The sequence below is a fragment of the Molothrus aeneus genome, chromosome 11 (genome assembly GCF_037042795.1).
Source record: "Molothrus aeneus isolate 106 chromosome 11, BPBGC_Maene_1.0, whole genome shotgun sequence".
NCBI classification, from domain to species: Eukaryota; Metazoa; Chordata; class Aves; order Passeriformes; family Icteridae; genus Molothrus; species Molothrus aeneus.
Genome location: NC_089656.1, coordinates 2466830 through 2491760, shown reverse-complemented (window position 1 = coordinate 2491760; position 24931 = coordinate 2466830). Strand labels below are relative to the sequence as shown.

General features: G+C 41.9%; 1 protein-coding gene across 1 annotated transcript in view; it reads right to left on the bottom strand.

Annotated features, from left to right (window-relative positions):
* The window catches only part of LOC136561036 (transcription initiation factor TFIID subunit 4-like), a 154691-nt gene that overhangs the window by 44915 nt on the left and 84845 nt on the right, over positions 1-24931 (bottom strand). The window contains exon 14 of the mRNA XM_066557138.1: positions 4141-4263. Within this exon, the coding sequence (XP_066413235.1) occupies positions 4141-4263 (123 nt within the window). The remainder of the gene's footprint in view (positions 1-4140; positions 4264-24931) is intronic.

Genomic DNA, 24931 nt, shown 5'->3' with positions numbered 1-24931 from the left:
CCTGACCTAGTCTTGCAATGGCTAATCCTTTTTTTATAGCTCCAATTCTTACAATTACATGAAAACATCTATTTCATAAACAAACCAAAAATTTAATTCTAACTCTTAGAAGCCTTATAATTCAAGAAAAAAAAAAACCCACTGGAAGTGTTAACTGAATAGATTCAAAATCAATCAAAAAGCAACTAAGGTAAAAAAAAGCAACCAAACCTTATATTTAATCTGACATTAAAGGTGCTTAGGGATGCTGATGGAAGAACTTCAGAGCTTGCTGTCCTGAATGTTGTAACCTGTTTGTGTCACCCACTGCTGAGCATCACAGGACCACAGAGCTGGGCAGCACTGCTGCTAAGCACATAATGTGGGCCAGGATCCTTAGATACCTACCTTGATAATCACACTGATATGAATAATAATAATAATAATAATAATAATAATAATAATAATAATAATAATAATAATAATAATAATAATAATAATAATGATAATGATAGGCAGGCTGAATTCCAAAAAGCTGTGACTTGAGAAGATATTTCCCAGTAATTTTTGTCTAGTATTACTAAAGAAATGGAAAGCCCCTAAAAATTCCACAAATGCAGTATTTTCACCTCTGCCAGGCACAGAAGCTGAATCTTTCCAAAGGTATCTCTCTTCTCTTTACCTCTCCTTCACTCTTGATCTAAAGCACATTATAATGATAAGCAGGCTGAATTTCTGATGAGCTGCTGGCTGCCACAGAGGCAGCTGTGTTTCTAGCAGATCATGTAAAATAGGCACTGAAAAGGCAGTGAATGAAGCGCAGGTGATCTCACATTTGCTGTCTCTGGCTGGCTCTAAGTTCCTTTTCCAGTGTTCACTGGGCTCTAGGCCAAACTACCTCAACAAGCAAGCAGGAGCTATTCACTTTTTAGTGTTGTTAGCTCAGTGCTCCTCCTGTTTCTCAAATGGAGGTGGGTCAGCCCAGGCTGCCAGAGCCAAGGGAAGGGCAGGAATGCAGGGATTGGGATGGGACAGTGCCATGAGCCCACTCTGTATTTGTGGTCTGAAACCAGCCACTCACTTGGCAGCAGTGTTTTTTGGGAACATCAAGCCCCTGCTCATCCACTGTTTTACAAAATATGGTTCCCATGTTTTGGAAAGGCATTTTTAATATGGTTGCACATAGAAGCAAATTTAAAAAAACCAAAAAAACATGTAAAAATAACCTCACTCTAAAGCTGCTGATTTTCCATGTCCCCAGGTAAAAGTGGTAGAAAAAAATTAGCTGTACTAGTCCAGCAATGATGGGCCTGGTCTTGATAATTTATAATAATCTTGTCATCCAAAAAAAAAGGTCTGTTTAGCTATGGCTTGAAAAGAAGCAAAGAAGTCCAAATGAGTTCTGGCAATGTGAGACAGAGAACAAAGTTTTAAGAAAATACTCTCAAACAAAGTACTGGTAGAAAATACTTACAGTTATTAACACAAGCTTTTTCACATTTCCAAAAGCTGTAGAAGAATTGTTTCTCTCTAGCTAAAAACCAGTACTTAAATAACAGAAATGCTAATCTTTTCTATGAACTTCTCGTCTTAAGTAGAATATCCATCACTACTCCTAAATTAGCCTCCTGCTCAGATGAAAAGGGTGTTACTAAAAAGATCCAATTTCCAAAAATAAATTCTTAGTATTTCTGTTAAACCAAGAGGCTGGACTGCAATCCAGCACTGCTTACTGAGTGCAACTAAGTAAAGTGTCAAACAAGAGTTAGTTCAGAAAAGGGAAAATAAAGGAACATGGGTGGGATGATTTGTAAGTGACATCTCTTTGGATCAGTAAACATGCAGGGTCCCAGCTGCAACAAAAGCAGACATGTAATTCAAAGATATCAATGAGGAGACAAGCAACTTCAATGCAAAAACTGTATTTTGACCAAAAAAAGAGCAGTCCAAAAAAGCTCTAGCCAAATCAGACCTTGCAAGCAGAGATTATCATCAGCAAGGGCTTTAAGCAGCTTAGAAATTGCTGGGAGAAATCAGAGTGTCCTAGACCATAGAGGAGGTTGGATATTTGAAGGTGGAATTGGGCTCAGGGGGTGTTGGTACCACAGAACACAGAATCCTAATGATGTTTATAACTTCCAGAAACCCAAAAAAGAGATATCAGACAGTCTTAGACAAATAATACAAATTTCCAGTACCTTTTTACAGGGAAACATGTTGGAGGAGTTGAGTTTATTTCTGCATAGCAGCCCCTAATAAGCTCAGAAGAACAGCAGAAAGGGAGTTTCTAGGAGCCAAGCTGTGTGACACAGCTTCTGCAGCACTTTAGGTCCTATTCCCTACAAAAGACATTGAATAATGCAGATCCAGCTTCCAAGACCTTGAAATCAGCTTGCAGCCAGCCATCTCTATCAGCTGGCCAGGATGGTTTGAAGCTAGGAGAAGAGGCATGGGAGCAGTTCCATCTGAACTGGCACACGTCTCATGGCTCCAGGAAATCCATGGATCGGCAAAAACTTCAAGGAGAGTTTGCCAATGGAACAATGGAGTTGTTCAGCAAAATTTGGGCTAGGAGAGCAGCAAAAGGAAGCAAAAATAACCAGAAGCCTTTGGAATTTGCCCCAGACCTTCATTTTTCCTTGAAGCACTGCAGCAAGAGAACAAGGAGCTTCTAGAGAGAGAGGGAAGCTGTTCATCATAATCCATTCAAATACAGAGCTCTGATTAAAATGCTTCACTCACTGAAGGTGACCACAATTTTGTTAATCAAATTATTAATACTTACAAAAGAATATTTTTTAAAGGGACAATAGACAATTAAATTAAAAATTTAATTGTCTACATTTACATTAAATTCTGTTCCTTAGGATAAAATATTCTTTTGGTGAAGTGTTAAAAATCCGAAGGGATCCACATATTATTAGAAGGTTCGAATTATTTTTAAATGAGGGAAAGCCAAAGCTATGACCACCCAGTCAAGCTTCTAATGAAAGCTCCTTTGGGCCTGTTGCTGTGAGATTTGTTACAGGTGCATGTGGGGCAGAACAGAATCCTTGACTGAATGTAAGATAAAGGAGGGAGGCTGAAAGGAAGGGGATAACAACATGACAACACAAAACCTGAGAAACTCCCTCAGTCTGAAACAAATTTTACAGAAACGGGAGCACCTCCTACATATCTCAAGTCCTAAGTCAATTTTAGAGTATAAACAGGATCCACTTCGGTTCCCAGCTCAGCTAATTCCCTAGCACTAATCTTAGCACACGAAAAGAGAGAGAAGTCAGATAAAAGCTATCCAAAATGGGAAACAAAAAGGCCTTTGGAAATGCCTGGCATTTAGACAGTCAAATGTCTGAGCCAAAACTGTTAGTTTAGCTATTCAAAACAAAATGTTTGCATTTTCCTCAGAACAGGCATGTAATAGGGAGAATTCCTCTGACTCCACTGCGTGGGCAGACTCAGCAGAAGGCGAAGCAGCCCAAGTGTATCTGTACCAAACAACACAGTGCCCTGACAGAGCCACCCACAGCACTGCCACCACATCACCCTGGCTCCCCACCTTGCTTAACATAGATCAGGCTTTGGACAATTTGGCATTTATTGTGTAGCACGGCTACTTCACTTAAAATATCAGGAGAATCATGCTAATGAACTCAATCCTATTTCTAGAGCACAGTATTCTTATGGAAATTACAATTTAGCATGGTGATAAACTCATCTTTGCAGTGGTGGGGGACACCTTGACATTCACCTTGGACATATATTTATCATAAACCCACACTGGTGTTACTACAAGCTCTTGGTTCAAACTGTAAGCAAGACTACAATTATGTTTTTTCAGGTACTTCTTCATTCCCTACTCTTTTTGGGTTTTTCCAGATTATGCAGAGGAGAAAACAGATATAAAGGCAGTGAACAGTTCAAGATCTACACTTCACATTTAACTATTTAAGAAACATTCTTTAATGACCTGCTCAGAGTTCACACTTGAAAATACAACTACAAGGAGATGCCATTTTAACTGTGGCAAGCCAAGCTGGGCTCCCGTGCTGATGTGCATTTCCAAATGACACACTTCCCTGCCAGCAGCAGCAGGAGCAGCCCCAGCTGCTCCTGGGAGGCTCTGCAGGAGTGATTTCCTTGCTCTGAGTGCACACTTACCTCTCCTCCTATGGTGAGCAGGCCAGGAGCATCCAGCTTCCGTTTCTTGCGGGGGCCGATGGCTGCCAGCGCCGTCAGGTTGGCATCCCTCTGCCTCATCTGGGCCAGCTCCTGCTGCTGCATCTGCCACACAGGGAAAGAAATCTCTTTAGTTTGGTTCTCTTGCCTTATCTAAAAGTTATCTTCAGACCTGCAAGCATGAGGTGAAGTCACACGTGAGCAACCCCTGAGAGCATTTTACTGCTCTATTCCAGCAGCCTGGCCATGGAGCAATGATGAAGGTACTGAAGTTCTTGTGACTTTTCACAGGATTTCTGCTTCCAAATATCTCAACTCTTTCCAAAAACACTATCCTTTTCATTAAAAACTGCCCTACCAAGTACTGCATACTAACTACACATCTCCAGCTTATGACTGATATGAAGAATATCATGAAGAATGGTGTTCTAACCAACACCTCTCCCAGTCCATCCTGCACTGCACTTCTGGAGGATTATCCAATGGCAGGAAGAATGGCCAGGCAGGAAAATCCTCTTTTTTTGGGAAGGGAGTGCTGAGCTGGGCTGAGTTATAAGCTAGAAACTTCCCCAGCCCTGACAAACCAGGACTGAGTCTCCATCCCAGTGTGGTTCCACCACCCAGACCTTGGTTTAGGACACACGAACCCCACTGCCTGATTTTCCAACCCCCTGTCACTCTTCTGGCACCACCAACCCAATCTGAATTGAAATACCAATCCAAATTTTAAATAACTGACTTTTTATCTTATATTTATTTTGAATGTAAAACATATCTGATATTTTATTTTAAAAATCTAGATTAATAAGATATCTCTATCTAAATGCTAGCCAAAGGTAATGCTGACACAAAACCTTTAGAAACTGACTTTCCAAGTGCTTTCTGGGCTTAGGCTTTAGGTAAGAATATATTTGAACAGTTTGAAGCAGCTGCCAGCTGCATTATGTAACAATATAGCACATTACAGAAAATAGGAGAAAGTGCTCTGGCCAGCAGAGAGGCAAAATTGCATATTCACTATGAACTGTGTAATTCTTTCAGAGTGTTAATAATAAGTGTCATATTCCCAAGAAACTAATATTTTAATAAATATTCTGATCAATACCACACAAGAATAATTGATTAGGCAACACAGTATATTATCTTAATTAGACAAAAGCATTCATATCTCTTAGTAATAATTCTTATTCATGTCAAAACTTTGGGTTTGCAAAATCTATCAATAAACTGAGAGGTGCTTCCTTTCTAATCCCACTGATGTCATTCTTGTTCCCACTTCAGCAGCAGTGCACAGAACAACACCTCGAGAAGTTCATGGGTGGTAAAAAAAACACTGAATGATACAGGCACAATTCCTCATTAAAATGAAACTGAACTGACAAGCAGAGATAGAACTGTCTCAGCCATTACCTACACATGATCTGCACATAAAAGCAGGGCCTGAACTATCTCAACCAATGCTAAAAGAAAAGGAGGTTTAAGCAAAAAAGTGCCAATGTGAAATGTCTTTTCTCCATCCACCTCTGTCCAGAAAAAGCAGATCCACCTCATACCTCTTTTCAGAGCAGCTCTCAGATGAATTCATTTGGCAGCCAAGACACTTGTGCCTGACCAGCTTTGGTGACAGGCTGGCCAGGGAGTGTTTCCAGCTCCAGGGGATGGTGCCAGGGGCCCCAGAGCCAGGGGAGGTGACCCAGAGAGCCCTGGAGGGCAGCACCCAGGAGCTGGGGGCAGCAAGTGAGGGCCCAGAGCTGGGCACAGCTCTCGAGGTGTGGCCTCAGCAGTGCCCAGCACAGAGGGGCAGGCGCTGCCTGCTCCTGCTGCCCACACTGCTGCTGATCCAGGCCAGGGGCCATTGGCCTCTTGCCCCCCTGGGCACACTTTGGCTCATGCTCAGCCACTGTCAACCACCAGCAGCACCTCTCCCACCTTTGTCCATGATGGGGACACTGGGACCTAACACAGCCCCAGCATCCTGACAGCACTGAGCTGGAACTGGCCATGTTCAGCCTGGAGAAAGACCCCCAGAGAGACCTCACTGGGGGTTTCCAGTGCCTAAAGGCAGCTGACAAGCAAGACAGAGAGGGACTTTGGATAGGGGTCTGGAGTGACAGGACATGAGGGAATGGCTTCACACTGAAAGAGAGTGGATTTGGATTAGATACAAGGAAAAAATCCTTCCCTGGGAGGTGCTGAGCTCCGGGCACAGGCTGCCCAGAGAAGCTGTGGCTGCCCCATCCCTGGCAGTGGCCAAGGCTGTGTCCAGCCTTGCTGGGCACAGGGCTCGGAGCAACCTGGGACAGTAAAGAGTGTCTCTGTTCATGGCAAGGGGTGAACAAGATGATCTCGAAGATCCCTTCCAAACCAAACATTTTATATTTTCGCATTCTTCAGAAAATTGAATGCAGTCATTTAGAGTTTGAAACCCTGTTTTGAAACCCCATTAGAGTTTGAAATCCTGTCCCTTGCTCATGGCAAGGGATGAACAAGATGATCTCAAAGATCCCTCCCAAATCAAACCATTTTGAATTTTCACATCCTTCAGAAAATTGAATTCAGTCATTTAGAGTTTGAAACCCCATTTTTCACACTTTCATGCTTTCATACATTTTGCAAGCACAGTTATTATCATAACTTCAGTATAACATTATCTAAAAATACATCTCTCATCTACAGGGTAAAAGAATTTCCTAAATACAAAAAAGAAATGTAGAAAAATATCTCAATAATAGTGCAAAGGTCTATACATACTTCTCTTTGCCAACTCATATTAGGTTTTTAGCTCAAATATCTTTGGCTCTCTTCCAGATTAAATGCCAGTTAGCCAGAGCTGCCCGCTTACCCTTTCAAGGTAGATAGCAGCAGTGGTGAGCTCTAATCATTTACAAAGGTCATGATCGGAAGCTAGCCCGTGAGCAGTCATTTAAAATTCCATTGATCCCTATTTGTAGTCAGGGAAAGAAAATGGACATTTCAGCTGTATTGTAATTATGAGGCTTCAAGGCAACTGTAAATAGATGTGCAAATCTAGATACTGGCAAATACCTTAGAGAAGAAATTATTACTATAGTATAACATATATCCAGGAAAGGTTGAAGATAAAACTGCATATAAAAAAAGATCAATCATCTTTTTGCTAATTTGCCTTGCTTGCCAGCCTACAAGGGTTATCACAATTATCAGAAGTCTGATGAATATTTAAGCAAGGGCCAACTGGCTTAGAGTGATCTCAGACGAAGTTGTCAAGCTTTGCAGAATAAGAAATTCTGCACTGGAGTAAGTATTCGTTTCCTGGGAGGTGCAGGTCAGAAATACAGTCTGATACATAACTGGTGTTATGCAAAGGTTATATGAATATTGTATCAGTGTCTTATCCAAAGTCACCATTTTCAAACCCACAGGAAGCTAATACTTACTTGGCTCTCTGTGCTACCTGTACTACACTACACCCTGGCTGTTTCCACATGGAATATCAGCACATAGTGCCTCTTGTTGAGATTTTTTGCACATGTAAATTGTAAAGCAAAATGTGCCATTTCTCTAAATTTCCCATAGTGGGATAAATCTTGCCCTCACTTTGAAACCTGCAAGTTGGTTTTACCAAGAAACTATGGAATAGCTTCAAGAATCAGCAGAAAGCGTTGCACTCATGTATTCCTCAGGTTCTTTGTCCTCTCTTTTTTGATCAGTGAGAAAAACTAAAGATGGCTCTTGATATCATATACTAATCCTGACAAATGCACAAGATTTTCCACTACCTGCAATTCATCCCCTGACAGGACAGCTGGCTCAATAGACAGAGCCAAAGGAGCTGAGCTCTTTTCTACCCACACTGGGTGAATTCTGCTAAGACTTCATTCTTCACCTGCCTGTGTCTCTTTGCCCACATCACCCAGCCTGGCTGTGTCTGCTATAGGCTCTCCAGACAAGGATCCTCCTCCTCTACGTGCCTCACTTACCATCAAGCCCCAGTGGGCTGAACAGACATTCCTGTAATACAAATAAGGAATATGCTGCCAGGTACAAAAGATCCAGACAGAAACACAACACAGTTTCTGATACTGGTTTAACAGCACACACTGGGGTAAACTACAGCAGGAAAGAATAACCCTATGTAACCTTCATGAATGCTGATCAAAAAATTTCTAATACATCAAACACATCATCAGTGGGATCACAGGATCCTGATGCTTAATAACATAGAGGCTGAAGTGTTGAAAATACTTGATAAATACTGTATTGCACAAATTCTCAACAATCTTTTATAAAATATCACTGGTGGCTTTTTATGCTTTCTTTAAAGCCCATCTGAAAGCAGAGAATCATAAAATTACATTTAAAAATAATCAGAAGAGTTATGATCCTGATACTGATTCCCAACAGAGGCCTTGAGCTTGCAGAGGTCAGTGTATTCCAGCTGACAGGAGAGCCTCTCTGCACACTATTAACCCTGAAGCTGCTTACAAGAAAACATCTTTGCAGTTTATGGATACTTACTAGCAAGACATTTGAGGAGACCTTATTAAGATTCCAGAGCACCCTTTAACACCCCACCATTATTGGCTTCTTCACACTCCTATTAAAACTTTATCTTTTTTCCAAGTCACACACTTCTGTTTGTTCACAGCCTTCATCAGATTACCAACATCACTCTCTTTCCTACCCATCATCTGCCTTTTCATGAAAAATATGAACATTTTTTTGTCCCCAATTGTAATCTCAGTTCAAAATAATTTTTCACAGAAGTGATATCCTGACTTTGGTTCAAAAGAGGGGACACTGCACCTTGTGCACCAGATGCACACCCTGGCCTGTGGAGGCTCTTCTCCCCAGAGCACTCTGGAATCACATCCTCTGTGTCAAGTGGAAATGATTTTGATTTTGCAGCCAGCTTTGCTTACCTGGTTCCACTGTACCCCCCTCTGAATTCTCAGCACTAAGAATGACAGGAATTGAATGTCACCATCTTCAGTATTCTGAAATTACTCTTAGAAGTACCTCTAAAACTAAAGCTACTTAAACTACTAACTTTACATGATCAATTATATTTTAAAGCTAACAAAGCAGCCTGTTTCTACAATACAGTTTATCTTCTAACTAAGCCAGTTACTAATTACTGGATATTTAAACAAATTAAGCACCTGTTACTATCTGTACATCCTGATAAAATAATTTCCTGTTACTTAACATGATTTACCAGAAATGAATGTAACTCACTACATAACCAACACGATGCAACTCTTTGACAGCTGCATTCATTCACTCTTATTTTCATACTGGGTTCCTGATGCAAAATCTTTCTTTAACTTGCCTTTATCACAAATAATATGGATATATTTATCAATAGCATATCAAAATTTCTGTCCTCTGGGAAGAAAGCAATGCTTCAATTCAGAACCACATTCATTAACAACAATTAACTTTTCTGAAAGTAAAAATATTTATCTAAAACACAAATATTCCAATACATTATACAAGAAAAATGCTTACAAATTAGATTCTGTTCCTTACTCCTTATCAAATCCAAATGTATTTTAGCATGGGAGGTTTCTTGTTTGATGAAAAGTACACCATAAGAACAAAGCATTATTTTGAAGACTGACTTGTGATGGTGGCACAGCATTAAAAACACAGAAAGAATACTACTTTACCACTTTAATAAAGTGCAGCTAACCAGATAAGTTCTAGAATTTTAGTTTGTTTTCTGTAGATCATTATTTGTTATGATCCATTTAGGTATTTAAGAAAAAAGTGCCACAAGCCATATGCCACAAGGAAGACAGCCATATGTCTATGTGAAGTATCAACACTAGATCTTAAAAGCTGGATTTAGTAATTTCCAAAAACCAAGAATGCACTTATTTGTCAGGCAAAACCCAGGCAAAGAGAAGTGAGCTTTGTCTAAAGCAGAAATGTAGATAAAATATGGGTATGAGCTGTAGGTGCTAAGGACTAAGAGCAATTTCCTTCCATATGATCAGAAAGTAAGAGGACAGCTGGAACTCCTAAAATTCTAGTCTACATATAAATACCTTCAAAAATTAAAGGGAGAAGAGGGAGTGGGATCACATGAGAGAGAGAAAGGTCAAGGAGGTAGTTCTGTGCCTACAGGCAGAATTCAGGGATGTTCTTTGGCCTAGAAGGAAAATAACCCAGTGACAGAGACACAGAGATGATTGTGAAGATAAAGAAGAAAGAGCTTAAGGAAGTAGTCATGTATGTTTAAACACTGCCAATATAGGATTTGATAAGGGAATAGAAGCCAAGTTGTAAAAGTAAGTTTCTGTAGTCACAGAGCCAACTCAGCCCACCAGGATCTACATTTTATCTACTTAAAATTCCCAACCTAGCTCAGAAATACCACCTAAGGAGAAATGAGAGGAGGCTCCCAGCACCACAGAAGCTATAAATATCAACAGCATTCATGGGTGAGGACAGCCAGCAGTGAACCCCGAGCAGGAACCTGGCAACAGAGGGTGCTAAATGGCAGAAATGTTTGATGACAGTAAGATCATATAAACAATGATTTAAGCATTGATTTCTAGCCAATAGGCATCAATGGAAATCCCTCCTAATTCTGTTTGCAATGGATGGCTTAATTCCTGATAACAGGGTCATATGCTGAGAAAAACTTGTCTTAATTGATGGCTCTGTAACATGTATCTATCAGTCTCAGACACTGATTACACCCCCTGGAAAAACATCTTTTCTGCTGAGGAGTGCCTGAAATGCGGAACCATTACACATGTCCTAAGATGGCCACAACAGAAGGTGCAATTAAAAATGAAACTCATTAGAAACGCTGGCAGGAACCTCATGAAGTCCAGGACAAGGATGAAGAAGGATGGGTGCCTCAGTGAATTTCAGGGAGCCTTGCAAAGCAGCCTGTGTGTGCAGCAGCCCTGTGCTGTGCCCCAGCCCTGCTCTGGCTCTGAAATCTCTCAGGGCCAGCACAGCTCCAGTTCCTGGTAAGGAACTGCTCCAAGCACTCAAGTGTACAACAGGCACTGCAAAAATGCCACACCAGAGAGGTTTCACCTGTGTAACAGCAGCTCATGCACCAAACACATTCTGTGAGACTTTTAAACACTCACAGCTCTGACAAATTGTATCTAATTTTGCTCAGTACAAAGCTGGATGCTGCTCCTTCCCAAGTGTTCTCCCACAAGTCAGTAAAAGCTCCAGCTGTCCCTTGCAATGGCTGCACATCTAGCTGAACTAGATCAAGATTGTTCTTTACTGTGAAAGGTGTTTGTCTGCTGGGTTTTGGTGAGGGGAGTTTCTTCTTTTTTCTTACCCACACACTTTTAACAGCAGCTGAAAATTATTGCATAGCGTTAGGAAAAAAATCACCCTGGGCAAAGACCAAGCTGGGAATGTTTCAGCCTCAAGATGACTGTTTCTCAAAATAATGAGCATCTGAACACAGTTCTGGAATCTTAACTGGGGTACTTTGGACCAAGCATCTTTCCTACAACAGACATTTCTGTTTATTACATCTAATTTCATCATGTTTTACAAGTTTATTCAAATTTTCCATTTAAACGTGTTCTATTACTTTCAAGATAATGTGTCAAACTCTGATACAGAAAATGCCAGGTGCATCCTGCCTTTCATTTTTATTTTTCCTTGAAATAAAAAGCCTTAAAATTGTAATTTTCTCTACTCTTGTACATTACACAGTTATATGGGATTTTAAAAACAATTACTCTAATATCTACAATTTCATCCCCTTACTACTCAAGACTACATACTGTCTGAACTGATATATATATATATACACACATATATGTGTATTTGTGTGGGTGTGTATATAAAAAATAGTCACAGGTTTAATTTTCTTGGAAGTATCCTTAACAGCTGACTCATCATTTGTAAAATATCAAAAGCATGAAGAATTTGAGATTTGATTTTAAACTCTTGCGATTTTTTAACATACTGGGTTACATTTTTTGATTTTTCAAATACAATGCACTATTATTTAATTATTCATTAACTTAAACACATTTATTTCTGTAACAGTCCAACTATTTCTTAAGCTACATATTCCTAACTAGAGTAACAAAGAGTCCAATAAATACTTAAGGAAGATATCCCTCAAACACCTCTGAAAGAGTTCTACAACAATGGGCATTTTGTCCTTCCAGTAACTTTAATCATTACATTCCTGCACTCCTCAGAATCTGTGGTTTGAGCTCCAGTACAATTTCTCTGGTTTTGGTTATACTATTCCTCAAACCCTTTCTCTCCAGTAGCACCAGTTCCAGGCTCTCCTATGCTAAGCTGTTTTAAACCTTTCTATTTGTTATGTCCTGTAAGTGTGTGGCAGATTTGCCAAGCCAAATTTGAGCAAAGCCCATTTGAGCCAAGGGTTTCTGAGGCACAGACAAGTGGGCAGGATCAGCACTACTAGAGCTGGCAACTTACTGGAGTGTCAGTAACTTACCTGTGGTGAGATCAGAAAAAAACTCTGAAAAAAATCCCCATAGAGCTGTTATTTAGTAATTATCAGTGTTATTTTTATTTTGGAGCAAAGCAACTATGGACAATCACCAATCTTCTCAAGGTGTTCCTCAAAGGACACGAGACAGCATCAGTATGGGTGGGAAGAATATGAGCTGCAGAGCTCACTGGCTTCACTCAGGGGCTCCTCAACTCAAGAGCACCCAGGGCACATCCTCACTTCTGGCAAGAAAGATGGATAAGGTATTTTCCCTTTGCTCATCTAAGTGGGGGTTTACTGTACTCCCCAGATTGCTAGGATCTTCTCCTTTCCCACTGAAGTGAGACACTGTGTGAGGACTCAAACTGTTGTTTGCATCAAGATCAGGGAGTAAAACACACAGCGAAAGCCTGAGTGGAGCTCGCTCATGTCGAGAGTTACAGACTGAAGTAATGAGAGCAGGAAACCTGCTGAGCTGTAACTTTGGGACAAGTGACAGGAGCACTGGCATATGGGAGGACACTCAACACAGAGATGGCTTTTCTAAAATCATGCACAGGAAAATAAGAGTGCAGGCAGTAATCCCAAAGGCTGTGCTGCCCACTGTAACACAGGGCTCAGTGCTGGACTAGAAGGTGAATCCACTGCCCTGCTTTTCACATGGCAGGTATGCAATAAACCTCTGTGCAAATACCCTTGCAAGACTCTTCCATCGTGTCTGAGCAATACAACAGCTATTTGGATGGGAGAACTCTCCATGGCTGCTGCAACTCTGTGTTACTGCTAGGGGAGTCAGATCAGGAGTTTTATCTCCACCATCTTCTCCATGCATCAGGAGAGCATGGCCTTTGGTTACTTTTATTTCTGTTCATCTCTGGCACAACTTGAAATCTGAATATATTTAAAACCAGTACACCAGAACTGCACCAAGAAGATGGAAGAAGTTCTTGGCTGGTCTATCAATGAAGCCAGCTGAAGACCAAGGCACACAGGAAGATCTCATCTTCCCTGAAGTGAGGAGTGACAGTATTTCATACCATAAAATCTCACATCAGCCTGAAGGATTTTCCCCATTTTTTTCCAAATAAGTATTTCTATTTTTTGGTAAAATTTCTCTGGCTATATTCCATTAGCACAAAACTTCAGAATAGCAGAAATTTTAAGTGCATTTAAAATAGTAGTTAATCAGAAATTCTAGTAAGAGGCTTTATTAACTAGATTATTCCAAAAGAAAATGTCCAGATTTTGATACCAGTCCTCTAGCATTCTTATGGGAAATCTGCATCTTGAAACTGCCAGCCTCATTTGAGGAAATGAGGCAAATGTAGCAATCTACTAAAAATCATTTGGCTGTAATAAGTAATTTTAATCAAATAGTTAGAGAGAATGGCATTGGAGTTAATGTCTGAAGTGTCATAAACAGATGGGGAATGTGCAGTGTAGCGACTGGTTGTGCACTTTTAACGCAATTTCCTCTTCTGCAGTCTGGATTGTGGTTTGATCAAGTCTAAGTGACATGACAAAAACAAATTTAATTTATTCTGAAACTATATTCAACTAAAGAATACACAATACAGCAAGTGTGCTACTCTGCTGGAAAGTGAGGTTTGAGGCACAGCAAAACACCAGGAACAAAAATAGCCACACGCCCACCACCTTCTTCCCCTTAAAATTTGTGGGGGTGGTGCTGGGGGTTCACTTGTAAAATGGAAGTTCCACTGGGCATGCAAAACAAGCTTGAATTTAAATAATCTACATCTTCTCTATTTTAGAGTGAGCTATAGCAAAAGTGCTGCTGCTCATTTGTGCTGCAGATCAAGGGAACAACGCACCACAGTGTGGGGACAAAATATTTCAAGCAATTTCTCAGACACTGACAAGTAGTAAATTAGGGAATCTTGTAAGTACAATACAGTAGTCATCCCCTTCTATTGATCACATATAATTTACATCTTACAAAGATGTGAATTCTTGCATTCTCACTCCACAAGGAAAATCTCAATGATTTATTCATTTCAAATAAAAAATAGAAGGTAGATGAGAAGAATTACTTCACAGGCTGTAGCTTTCTCAGGGCACTAGTGCTAGGCTCTTCTTTCGCACTGCCCGAAGGGCCTTTGTGTGCAAGTCCCTCTAATTAACAAGGTGAATCATGCAGCAGTTCCCTAATTAGTGAACATGACAAGCCAATGGAAACAAGCAGACAGACCTGGCGCACAGATATGGTCAACAAAAGGCACAGCAACACACCATTAAAAAATGCCTATTTCAAGTAAATAAAATAACAAGAGAACTAGCATAATGCTTAATTTTCCTTTTCATGTTTTATGCTTATTCCTCATTTATTGCAGATATAAATAACGACACAAAAAATCAAGGTTTCCAACTGCAAGTCACACCACCTCTCCAAAATCAAAGACTACTTATCCTACGTGAATAAGCATCTGCTCAAGGGCCATTATTTGTTTTCTCTCTTGTTTTTCTGCTTTAAAGGACTGCAGCTACATTACACGCTTAGGACTTTAAGAATCTATTAATTAATTCTATTCAAAATTATTTTTTCTTGAAATCCTTTTTCACCATTAGATGAAAGGAGTGCAATAGTTGCACAATTATTGCAGTATAAAAAATGCCTACATTCCCAACATGTCATAATTTCTACCTTTTGTATGAGAATAAATAAGTGAATAATCAAAGAATCAGATTTGCATTAGAAAGGAAATGAGATGATCTAAAATGTACCTCCTTACCTTCCTCTTTCCAAGTAAAATATTTTTAATCTTTCCCTCTTCTGCTTTTCCTAGAAACACTCATCCCATCTCCAAAACAACACAAGGGGGTTAATTAATTTTCAATTTATTGCATATTGAACCTTTGATTTAAATTTTTACAATCCTTCAACATATTACACTTCTAAAATGTGTGTCACCACCAGCAGAATATAATTCTTCACAGAAAAACTCCACTATGTTTTTTGCTCTCTATTCCTTGGCATATTATCATAAGTAAGGAGAACTATAGATGAGATCCTCATTACAGGCTCCTCTTTCTCACAATCTTGGGGGGAAAAGAATTCTGATTTTCCTCTTTGAATTGTAAAGGTAGAAGGGTAAAACTTCATTATGTTCTAAAACTGGTGTTCAAAATCCTAATGTCTAAAACCCCACATTTTTCTGACCTGTCCAATTAAAAAATATGGGAATTAAAATACTTTCCCCTAAGAAATAATTGTTCTACACCCCCTTAAAGGTTGTCTTTTGGCCAGAAATTTGAAGAATATTTAATGATGTTCCATTACAGAACTGGCCAGCTCTTTCAAAGTGGTTTTAAATTCACAATAAACACTGTCAGGGATGACAAGGAGAACACTGGAATCACCACTGTTTGCTGTGCTCATTTCCCCCTTCTTGTCTGTGTGCACTTCCCAACTTGTCTCAGACCCCACCCAGCACAACCCTGCCTAGGACAGCTCCAAACGCAGGTTGGAAGTATCCACTTTAAACATCAGAGCACAAAGGAAAATCTGCTAGCAAGTGAACTCTGCTGTGCCATATGCAGGCAGGAAGGGCTCAGCAAGCAGCCTGTCACAAAGGCTTACTGTTGAACAGAGCAGTGAGCAGAGCCAGGCTCCGCGCCGCGCTGCTCACCCCAGTGCTGCACACGGCTGGGCTGCACTGCCTAAACACAGCCTGCACTGAGATCCTCCACCTGCAGCAACACAATCCAGGAGATGGAAACAGACACCACACAGGCACACCCAGAAATCAATGCAAAATCACAACCTTTGAGTGGTTAGGACGGATTTTCAGATAAATTGCATATACATATATCGCTGGCCAGGGTCTGTGTCCAAATCACAAACAGGACAGGACTGCTGGGAACTGCCTTGAGCTGGTTTATTTTCCAGCACCAGCCTCATTACATGGTCATGACAATGGGAAGATGCCAGCAGCTCACATCCCAGACAGCAGACAAAGAATGAAATATTAAAAAGTTTTAAACTTAATAATAAAGCTCTGTGCATTGTGTTTTAAAACTTACAAGCAAATATTGTATTCAAAATAAGCAAATATTGTTTTAACCAAAAATATGTATTTATACATATATAGTATAATACACACATAGTAATTAGATAAAACATATAAATACATATATAGTAATTAGATAAAACTACTGTCAATATACTTTTGCTTTGTGCAATTAGTCAAAAAACTTTTAAACTAAGTTGTAACATTAAGTTCTTCAACTACTGTCTAAAATGTAAGCTAATAACATCTTCCCATTGTCATAACCACGTAATAAAAGTAATGCTAAAAAATAAAACAACTCAAAACACATTCCTAACAATCCCATCCCGTTCATAACTTATACACAAACCCCCAACCAACAATAAATGGTGTTCTGTGTGAGGACTGAACTTCTGATTTTTAGATTATGAGACTGATGCTGGAAAATAAAGCAGCTCAAGGCACATTCCTAGCAGTGCCGTCCTGTTCGTGATTTTCACATAGACCCTGGCCAGTGATAACATACACAGGTTATTTTATAGATACAACTGCAAAAGTACTTTGCATTTAAGCAAAACTGTTAGGTGCAGCTGATAACAGTAAATCCTAATTGTCCACAGGCATTGTTATGATATGAGATGATACCTAACAGCAGAGGGACAAATTCTGTTTTGAATATTGCTACTGATGTCAGTAAGAGTTGTTCCATAGTTACAGTGGTGGGGCAGAAGGATTCAATTATAACATTTAAATGTAAGGGACACGCATTTAAAATGCAACAGGAGCAAAAATGCACTCAGAGGTGCATTTTATTTGACAGAGCAAAAATAAAAATCTCCATCACAGAGCAGTCAGATCATTCTCACACTTGCTACATAGACCACTACATGTCCTCAGCATTCCTGAATGCTGGCATGCCTGCTAAGGCAGACATTTCCTTAGCCACTGGATATAGGATGTTTGATTTTCAAATTTCAGTACTTCCCAGAAATTATTTCTCCCCATAGCTAGATGGACAGATGAACATTTTAAACGGAGGAATTATTTTTAAAGCCTCAGCTAAAATTACCTGAGGATATTTATGAAATGTACATTTATGATTTTTTTTCTTTTGTGTAGCTGAGCAGATCACAGAAGTCATCCTATACTGCAACGTTAACAGAAGCATCCATTGACAAATTTAAGAAATATATGCATTTTAGATAGCATAACAACGCACAAGGTATTTAAATATTATAGTAGCTCTCTATCCAAATCATCAAATAAATAAAGGAACAGAACACTGTCACATATTACTGAAACCCAGCACCTTGTACTGAGCACCACGACTGCACACAAAACACACAAAAGTTTAATTCAATAGTTCAGCATATTTTACCTCTATGTCAACTACCAGATTAAACATTGACAAAACTGGGATAAAGAAATGGTCTCAGGAAACTTTGCCAGTCTCTCACGGCCTGAAGTTACCTTTCTCCTCTGCTAAAATTCAGAGTATTGTTTGATTTTTGCACCCTAAAATAAGGTACAAGTTTTCAATCTGAAACTTAATTACAGAAACTCATAAGGTGAGCTAATGGAACTCCATATTCTTTAGGTGTTTCCATGCAACCTAAAGGTGTGTACCACTCTATCTTGTAGTCACCTAGATCACAAAAAAGGTAAAAACAGCAAAAAGATGCAAACATTTATTTCTTAGAGGGAGGAAGAAATCATCCCAAACTTTTGTTTTCTGACATACACAAGAGATTCCTGAACATACTGCTTAAGAAGGAAAGACTAGCAAATGCTGATGACAGACCATTATTAAGAGAGAACAATTTTGCTGAATACTGAATTTACTGTTCCTCAAAACAGGAGGCTGAAAGCAGTTGACTCAATTAAACAGCAGCACATGCAGTGATGATGTGTATTCACTAACCTTCACAATCATTCCCTGCCACACTAAGGCAGGGCAGAAATCCTGGAAATTCTACAGGTACCCCCTTGAGGGGAGCCCACCTCACCTGCCCAGAGCTGGCAGGTGCCCACTACAGCCACTGAATGCTGGGCTGCTTAGGACTAAGGGCTCTGTGGAAACACAGCTCACACTTCCACAGAATTTAAACAGAGGTTTTGAAAATAAATAGACAAAATTATCCTGTTTCTCATAAAAACATGCTTTCTTCTCACCAATTTCACCTCTAATATGTTTCTAGTGGAGTGAACATTCTGCCCCTCTCCTGTTGTCCTGAACACAACTAACACCTGAGTTTAGCAATTATGCTTTATTTTCCTATTGAGTACTTTTGACACTTTCCTAAAGCTTACTTAAACTATCCATGTTTGCCAGATATGAGCACTTCTGCCAGGACAAATCTTTTTATTATTACGATTTTTATTTTTTTTAAATAATAGATTTTCAAGCACCTCACCACATGAATATGGCTTTTGGCCATTAAGAGAAATCTTCAGAATCTACAGGGTGTTATTTCTGTTTCAAGAATATAAATGTCTGTTCTGGATATAAACACATTTTCTACTAGTGGAGGGAAAGGACACAGCAGTGTAAAAGGCTGCTCTGTACCTCATGGCTGTGCAGAGTCAATAAACCCATGAACTGTAATTGCACCACACTGTTTTTCAACTTGCTTCCCTTCAGCCCTACCCAATACTGAGGGAGCAGTTTGTAGGAAGCTGGAACACCTCAGTGTACAGACACTCATCAGCATAAATGCATATAACATACCTTCTCATTCTAGGAAATCAGGTATTTATGACCATTTCCATGGAAATCTAGAAATTAAGCACCAATTCAGCAGCAATTTGTAATCCTAAATGAAACCAAAACTCTTACTAATCATTATTCAACTGCTCAATAACATTAAAAATACATTAATACCTTTCAAGTGTTTACATTTTAGAGAGAATCATACCTACCTTTAACAAAACTATTTGAGGGGAAAACAGTCCGTATTGTGAATGACAATAAGAAATTTTATTTATTTAAAAGATTACTACTACTACTGCAGGCTAAATACTTTTTCAAGGTATGTTGAGCAGTATCTCATTATTCAGCTAAGATGATGTAACTCTTTCGCAGGCTGAAACAGTATTTTTGAATGACAAGACTAAACTAAAAATAGGAAATAGATGCTAACACACCTTAGCATCTATTACTGCCCAGACACCTAGTTTGTAGTTTAGAGAAGAGCTGCATAAAAGCTGGCTACAGTCAGAAATGTTGAGTGTTTAGTTAACCAAAATGGACACTCTTTACCCTACTGTTAATGATATTAAATCTTCTCAAAAATGGGCTGGCATGGAAGTTTTAAATTACTCTCTATTTAAAATTTTTCTACTGCATTTCAACATTTGCCTTAACTGTGCTCGCATGAACTCTACCATCTTCCACTACCAGGTTAGAAACAGATCCCAGATTTTATGAACAGCAGTGTGCTCTATGAAATGTATACATTTCAAACAAACGTATGTATGCATTCTTGTGAGAGAGAGCAGGGAACATGTGAGCACCCACCCAGACTGCGGCCGGGAGGCGGCTGCGGGAGCAGGGGGAGGTCAGTGCTGGGGCTTCACAAACAGGAGCCGGGACAGCGACACGGGAGCCGCGATGTGCAGCCCCCGGGCGGGCAGGGACGCACAGGAAGGGGCACACAGAGCCGGGATGAGCGGCCCCAGCCCCAGTCCCTCACAGGAAGGGGCACACAGAGCCGGGATGAGCAGCCCCAGCCCCTGACAGGAAGGGGCACACGGAGCCGGGATGAGCAGCCCCAGCCCCAGCCCCTCACAGGAAGGGGCACACAGAGCCGGGATGAGCAGGAGCAGCCCCAGCCCCTCACAGGAAGGGGCACACAGAGCCGGGATGAGCGGCCCCAGCCCCTCACAGGAAGGGGCACACAGAGCCGGGATGAGCAGCCCCAGCCCCAGCCCCTCACAGGAAGGGGCACACAGAGCCGGGATGAGCAGCCCCAGTCACTCACAGGAAGAAGGGGCACACAGAGCCGGGATGAGCAGCCCCAGTCCCTCACAGGAAGAAGGGGCACACAGAGCCGGGATGAGCAGCCCCAGGCCCTCACAGGAAGAAGGGGCACACAGAGCCGGGATGAGCAGCCCCAGCCCCAGCCCCTCACAGGAAGAAGGGGCACACAGAGCCGGGATGAGCGGCCCCAGCCCCAGCCCCTCACAGGAAGAAGGGGCACACAGAGCCGGGATGAGCGGCCCCAGCCCCAGCCCCAGCCCCTCACAGGAAGAAGGGGCACACAGAGCCGGGATGAGCAGCCCCAGCCCCAGTCCCTCACACGAAGAAGGGGCACACAGAGCCGGGATGAGCAGCCCCAGCCCCAGCCCCTCACACGAAGGAGGGGCACACAGAACCGGGATGAGCGGCCCCAGCCCCAGCCCCTCACAGGAAGAAGGGGCACACAGAGGCGGGATGAGCGGCCCCAGCCCCAGCCCCTCACAGGAAGAAGGGGCACACAGAGCCGGGATGAGCGGCCCCAGCCCCAGCCCCTCACAGGAAGAAGGGGCACACAGAGCCGGGATGAGCAGCCCCAGCCCCTCAAAGGAAGGGGCACACAGAGCCGGGATGAGCAGCCCCAGCCCCTCAAAGGAAGGGGCACACAGAGCCGGGATGAGCAGCCCCAGCCACTCACAGGAAGGGGCACACAGAGCCGGGATGAGCGGCCCCAGCCCCAGCCCCTCACAGGAAGGGGCACACAGAGCCGGGATGAGCGGCCCCAGCCCCTCACAGGAAGGGGCACACAGAGTCGGGATGAGCGGCCCCAGCCCCAGCCCCTCACAGGAAGGGGCACACAGAGCCGGGATGAGCGGCCCCAGCCCCTCACAGGTTGAAGGGGCACACAGAGGCGGGATGAGCGGCCCCAGCCCCAGCCCCAGCCCCTCACAGGAAGGGGCACACAGAGCCGGGATGAGCGGCCCCAGCCCCAGCCCCTCACGGGAAGGGGCACACAGAGGCGGGATGAGCGGCCCCAGCCCCTCACAGGTTGAAGGGGCACACAGAGGCGGGATGAGCGGCCCCAGCCCCAGCCCCTCACAGGAAGGGGCACACAGAGCCGGGATGAGCGGCCCCAGCCCCAGCCCCAGCCCCAGCCCCTCACAGGAAGGGGCACACAGAGCCGGGCGCTCGCCTCCGTGCCCTGAGGGCAGCGCATGTGACGCGAGCCCCGCAGGATCCGGGGGCAGATGAAAGCTGGCAGCTGTGGCTGCCTCGGGCGCTCCAGGCTGCCAAACAGGGCTTACAAACACGTTAGCTCGGCAGCAGAATTAAAGCCCTCATTCAGGTTTGTTTTGGAGTCAGAAACCAACGCGCACATAGGGGATGGGGGAAAATTTGCCCTGCAGGCTTGAGCCTAAATACACCTTGACCTCCCCCCACCCCCGCAAGCTGCTACAGAGTAGAGCAGGCTTGGCTTAGGGGCCAAATCATCTAAATAATAATTCATGTTGTCCAAGCAACCTCCTCAGTTTCTGACAAGCCGACACAGCTGACATTTGCTGCCCTCTACTTATTAAACAGGCAATCATATTCTAAAGTGTGGTTATTCAGCCAAATTAGCACGAAAGTAAATCTGTTGCAGTGCTCAGTTAAAAGAGTTACGTGATTTTTCCACATTCACAGCTTGCTCCAAACAGCTTTTTTTCTTTTTTCCCCCATCTATGCCAGTGTGATAAATTGTTCTGAACAAGGTTGTTTCTACCTGAGGAAGACCCATATTTAGACAGAATACCACTGAAGCAAAAGGAGAACTGCAAATTCAGCCTTGACCTCTCCCTTGCACAAACTCATCTGGTGTATATATATGTATACACACACAGATACAGAGAGTGAGTGTGTGTGTTTAAATAGATTTTTAAAAATATAAAAAATTCTTTCAGAAAAGAAGTACCAATTCCATGCATTCCTCGCTGCTTCTTCTGGAACCTCTGGATGCAACTGTCAGTATTGTCAGGACAGGCAAACTCAAACCACCCTTACCACAAACCTTAAAAGCCAAACATGGAAGAGAATAGCCCCCTTATCTTTTACCAAGCTTGGCTGTCCAGGCATCCAAAAGGGATTAGAAACAGGGGGCTGCCACCTTCCACTTGTTCAAAATCAAAAAGCAGTAGCACTGCTTATTCCTACAGACATGGAAGGAAAACTACAGGAGAGCTGAAGGTCTGAAGATTTTACTGTTACCACCTTCAAAAAATTCATTTTACAGGAGGAAATTCCTGCTGGACTATTTTGGTGAATTCAGAAGAGAAAAGCTGTCTTCAGCTTCAAAAATTCTTTGCAAAAAGCTTTTACCATTCTAAACTCAAGTTCTCGAAATTCACATTTAAGGAGTCCTGTTGCTGTATAATGAGAGGCTACTTATTTCAACAACCTTGTGTTGTGTTAGGCAGGACTCCATCAGGGTGTGTGTGCTGGAAGGTGATGGAGACAACAGGGATGGCTTTCTCCTTCCCTACCACCTTTTTGCTTTAAAAATAAAATCCACTAGGTAGAGCAGACTTATTTGTAATAGGTACTGCTCTTCTGGAACTGTTCAAGCACGAGCCAAATACATTTCACACCAGAGCTAAACTCTGTTTTGAAAATGAGTCTTGATTCTTCCTCACTAGTTTTACTTGAAAAATAAAAGTACACAGGTACTTATAATTTTGTTAGGAAACATGAGCAAACAAGAAACAATCACAAAAAGAAAAGCCAGCTTTTACAGGTGTATACAAGTCTTAGTTGTTTCATGCCCCTCATTCTCAGAGCACTAAATGGGAACCCTTTTGGTAGCAGGGTAAGAAAATCACTGTTTCATTGGTTATGAATAGCTGCAAAAGCTTCAAACAGCAGATTGCACCAGGACAAATACACTTGTAATACAAGATCTAAGGAAATTACATTGCTGGTGGGTTAATTGGAAGGTTGATACCTTTCAAATACTCAGTGAGACATCAGCTGAACAAGGAACAATGCCCGAGTGGATAGCTGGCTCTCCTGTTCCTTTCTGTTGTCACACCCACAGAACCCCAGAATGCTTTGGCTTGGAAGGGAACTAAAAGATCCTCTCACCATGGCAGGGGCACCTTCCACTGTCCCAGGCTGCTCCAAGGCCATCCAGCCTGGCCTTGGCCACTGCCGGGGACCCAGGGCAGCCACAGCTCCTCACAGGGAGGAGTTTTTGACTAATGTCTAATCTAAGCCTGCCCTCTGTCAGTGTGAAGCCACTCTCCCGTGCCCTATGGCTCCTTGTAAATTGTCTCTCTCCATCTTTCCTCCAGGTACAGGAAGGGCACAACTAGGTCACCCTGAAGCTTCCTCCTCCATGCTGAACAATCCCATGCTCACTGTCCCATTTTGTTGTGCATAAGCCCCTGCTCTCCAAGCTGTGCAAGGTCATTTTTCCTGCTTGCCCTTGCAAAGCCTCCCAGATGTGACACAGAACTTTGTGAGAAACAAAGCATGGATGCAATACATGGATCCTTCTCACACAAGGCACTCACGTTGGTGTAAACCAAGTTCTAAGATTTGTTTTCTAGGTAGCAATTATAAACAAAGATAAAGGAGTGTTCTTACTTTATACTATAAAGATGGTGGTATAGAAATAGTTTGTTACTTAAAAATGGCTGTGTATTTAGCTCCTCTATCAGTAAAAAAGCATTTCCCTTTAAAAATGCTAAACCCAACAGTTTTCATCAGTCATGAAAAATAAGCATTCATGAAAACTAAACAAGAGCTGGGCACTATGTGTATGCTGGAATAATGCATCACTACAGAATGCCACCAACTCAATTTTGTAGAAGAAAATTATTCCATTGGACAGCATTGGATTTAATTTAGATTTGTGGTAGACTAATATGATAAGCTTGGGTCAAGCCTAGGTTAGAGAGAAGACAAAAAGAAGCCCAGCCCTTGACTCAGCTCTAATTAATATACATTTTACCTAAGAAGGAATAAATAATTTGAGTCAGCTGGAAGGTATCACAGCCATTCCTCTGATCCCCCAGCATTTTTCTGTCAATTATCCAGTTTCTGACACTCTGTACAGTAAGGGTGACACCACACTTCAACTTCAGCCAGACAACTTGCCACAACTTCTGCTCTAAGCTCAGGGGAACAGGGTGGAATTGTCATCACCTTCAATTTTACAAAGATATATGCAAGAAGTTCTGCTGAACAGTAAGATTGCTATTGAACAAAGTTCTTCCAGACTTGGAGAATTCATCACAGGGCAGTACCTCATCCTTGGAAACACAGCAATCTGGAAGACTTACAAACCAAGATCCATATGTAATAAACTTATTACTGGTTATAGATTGTCTT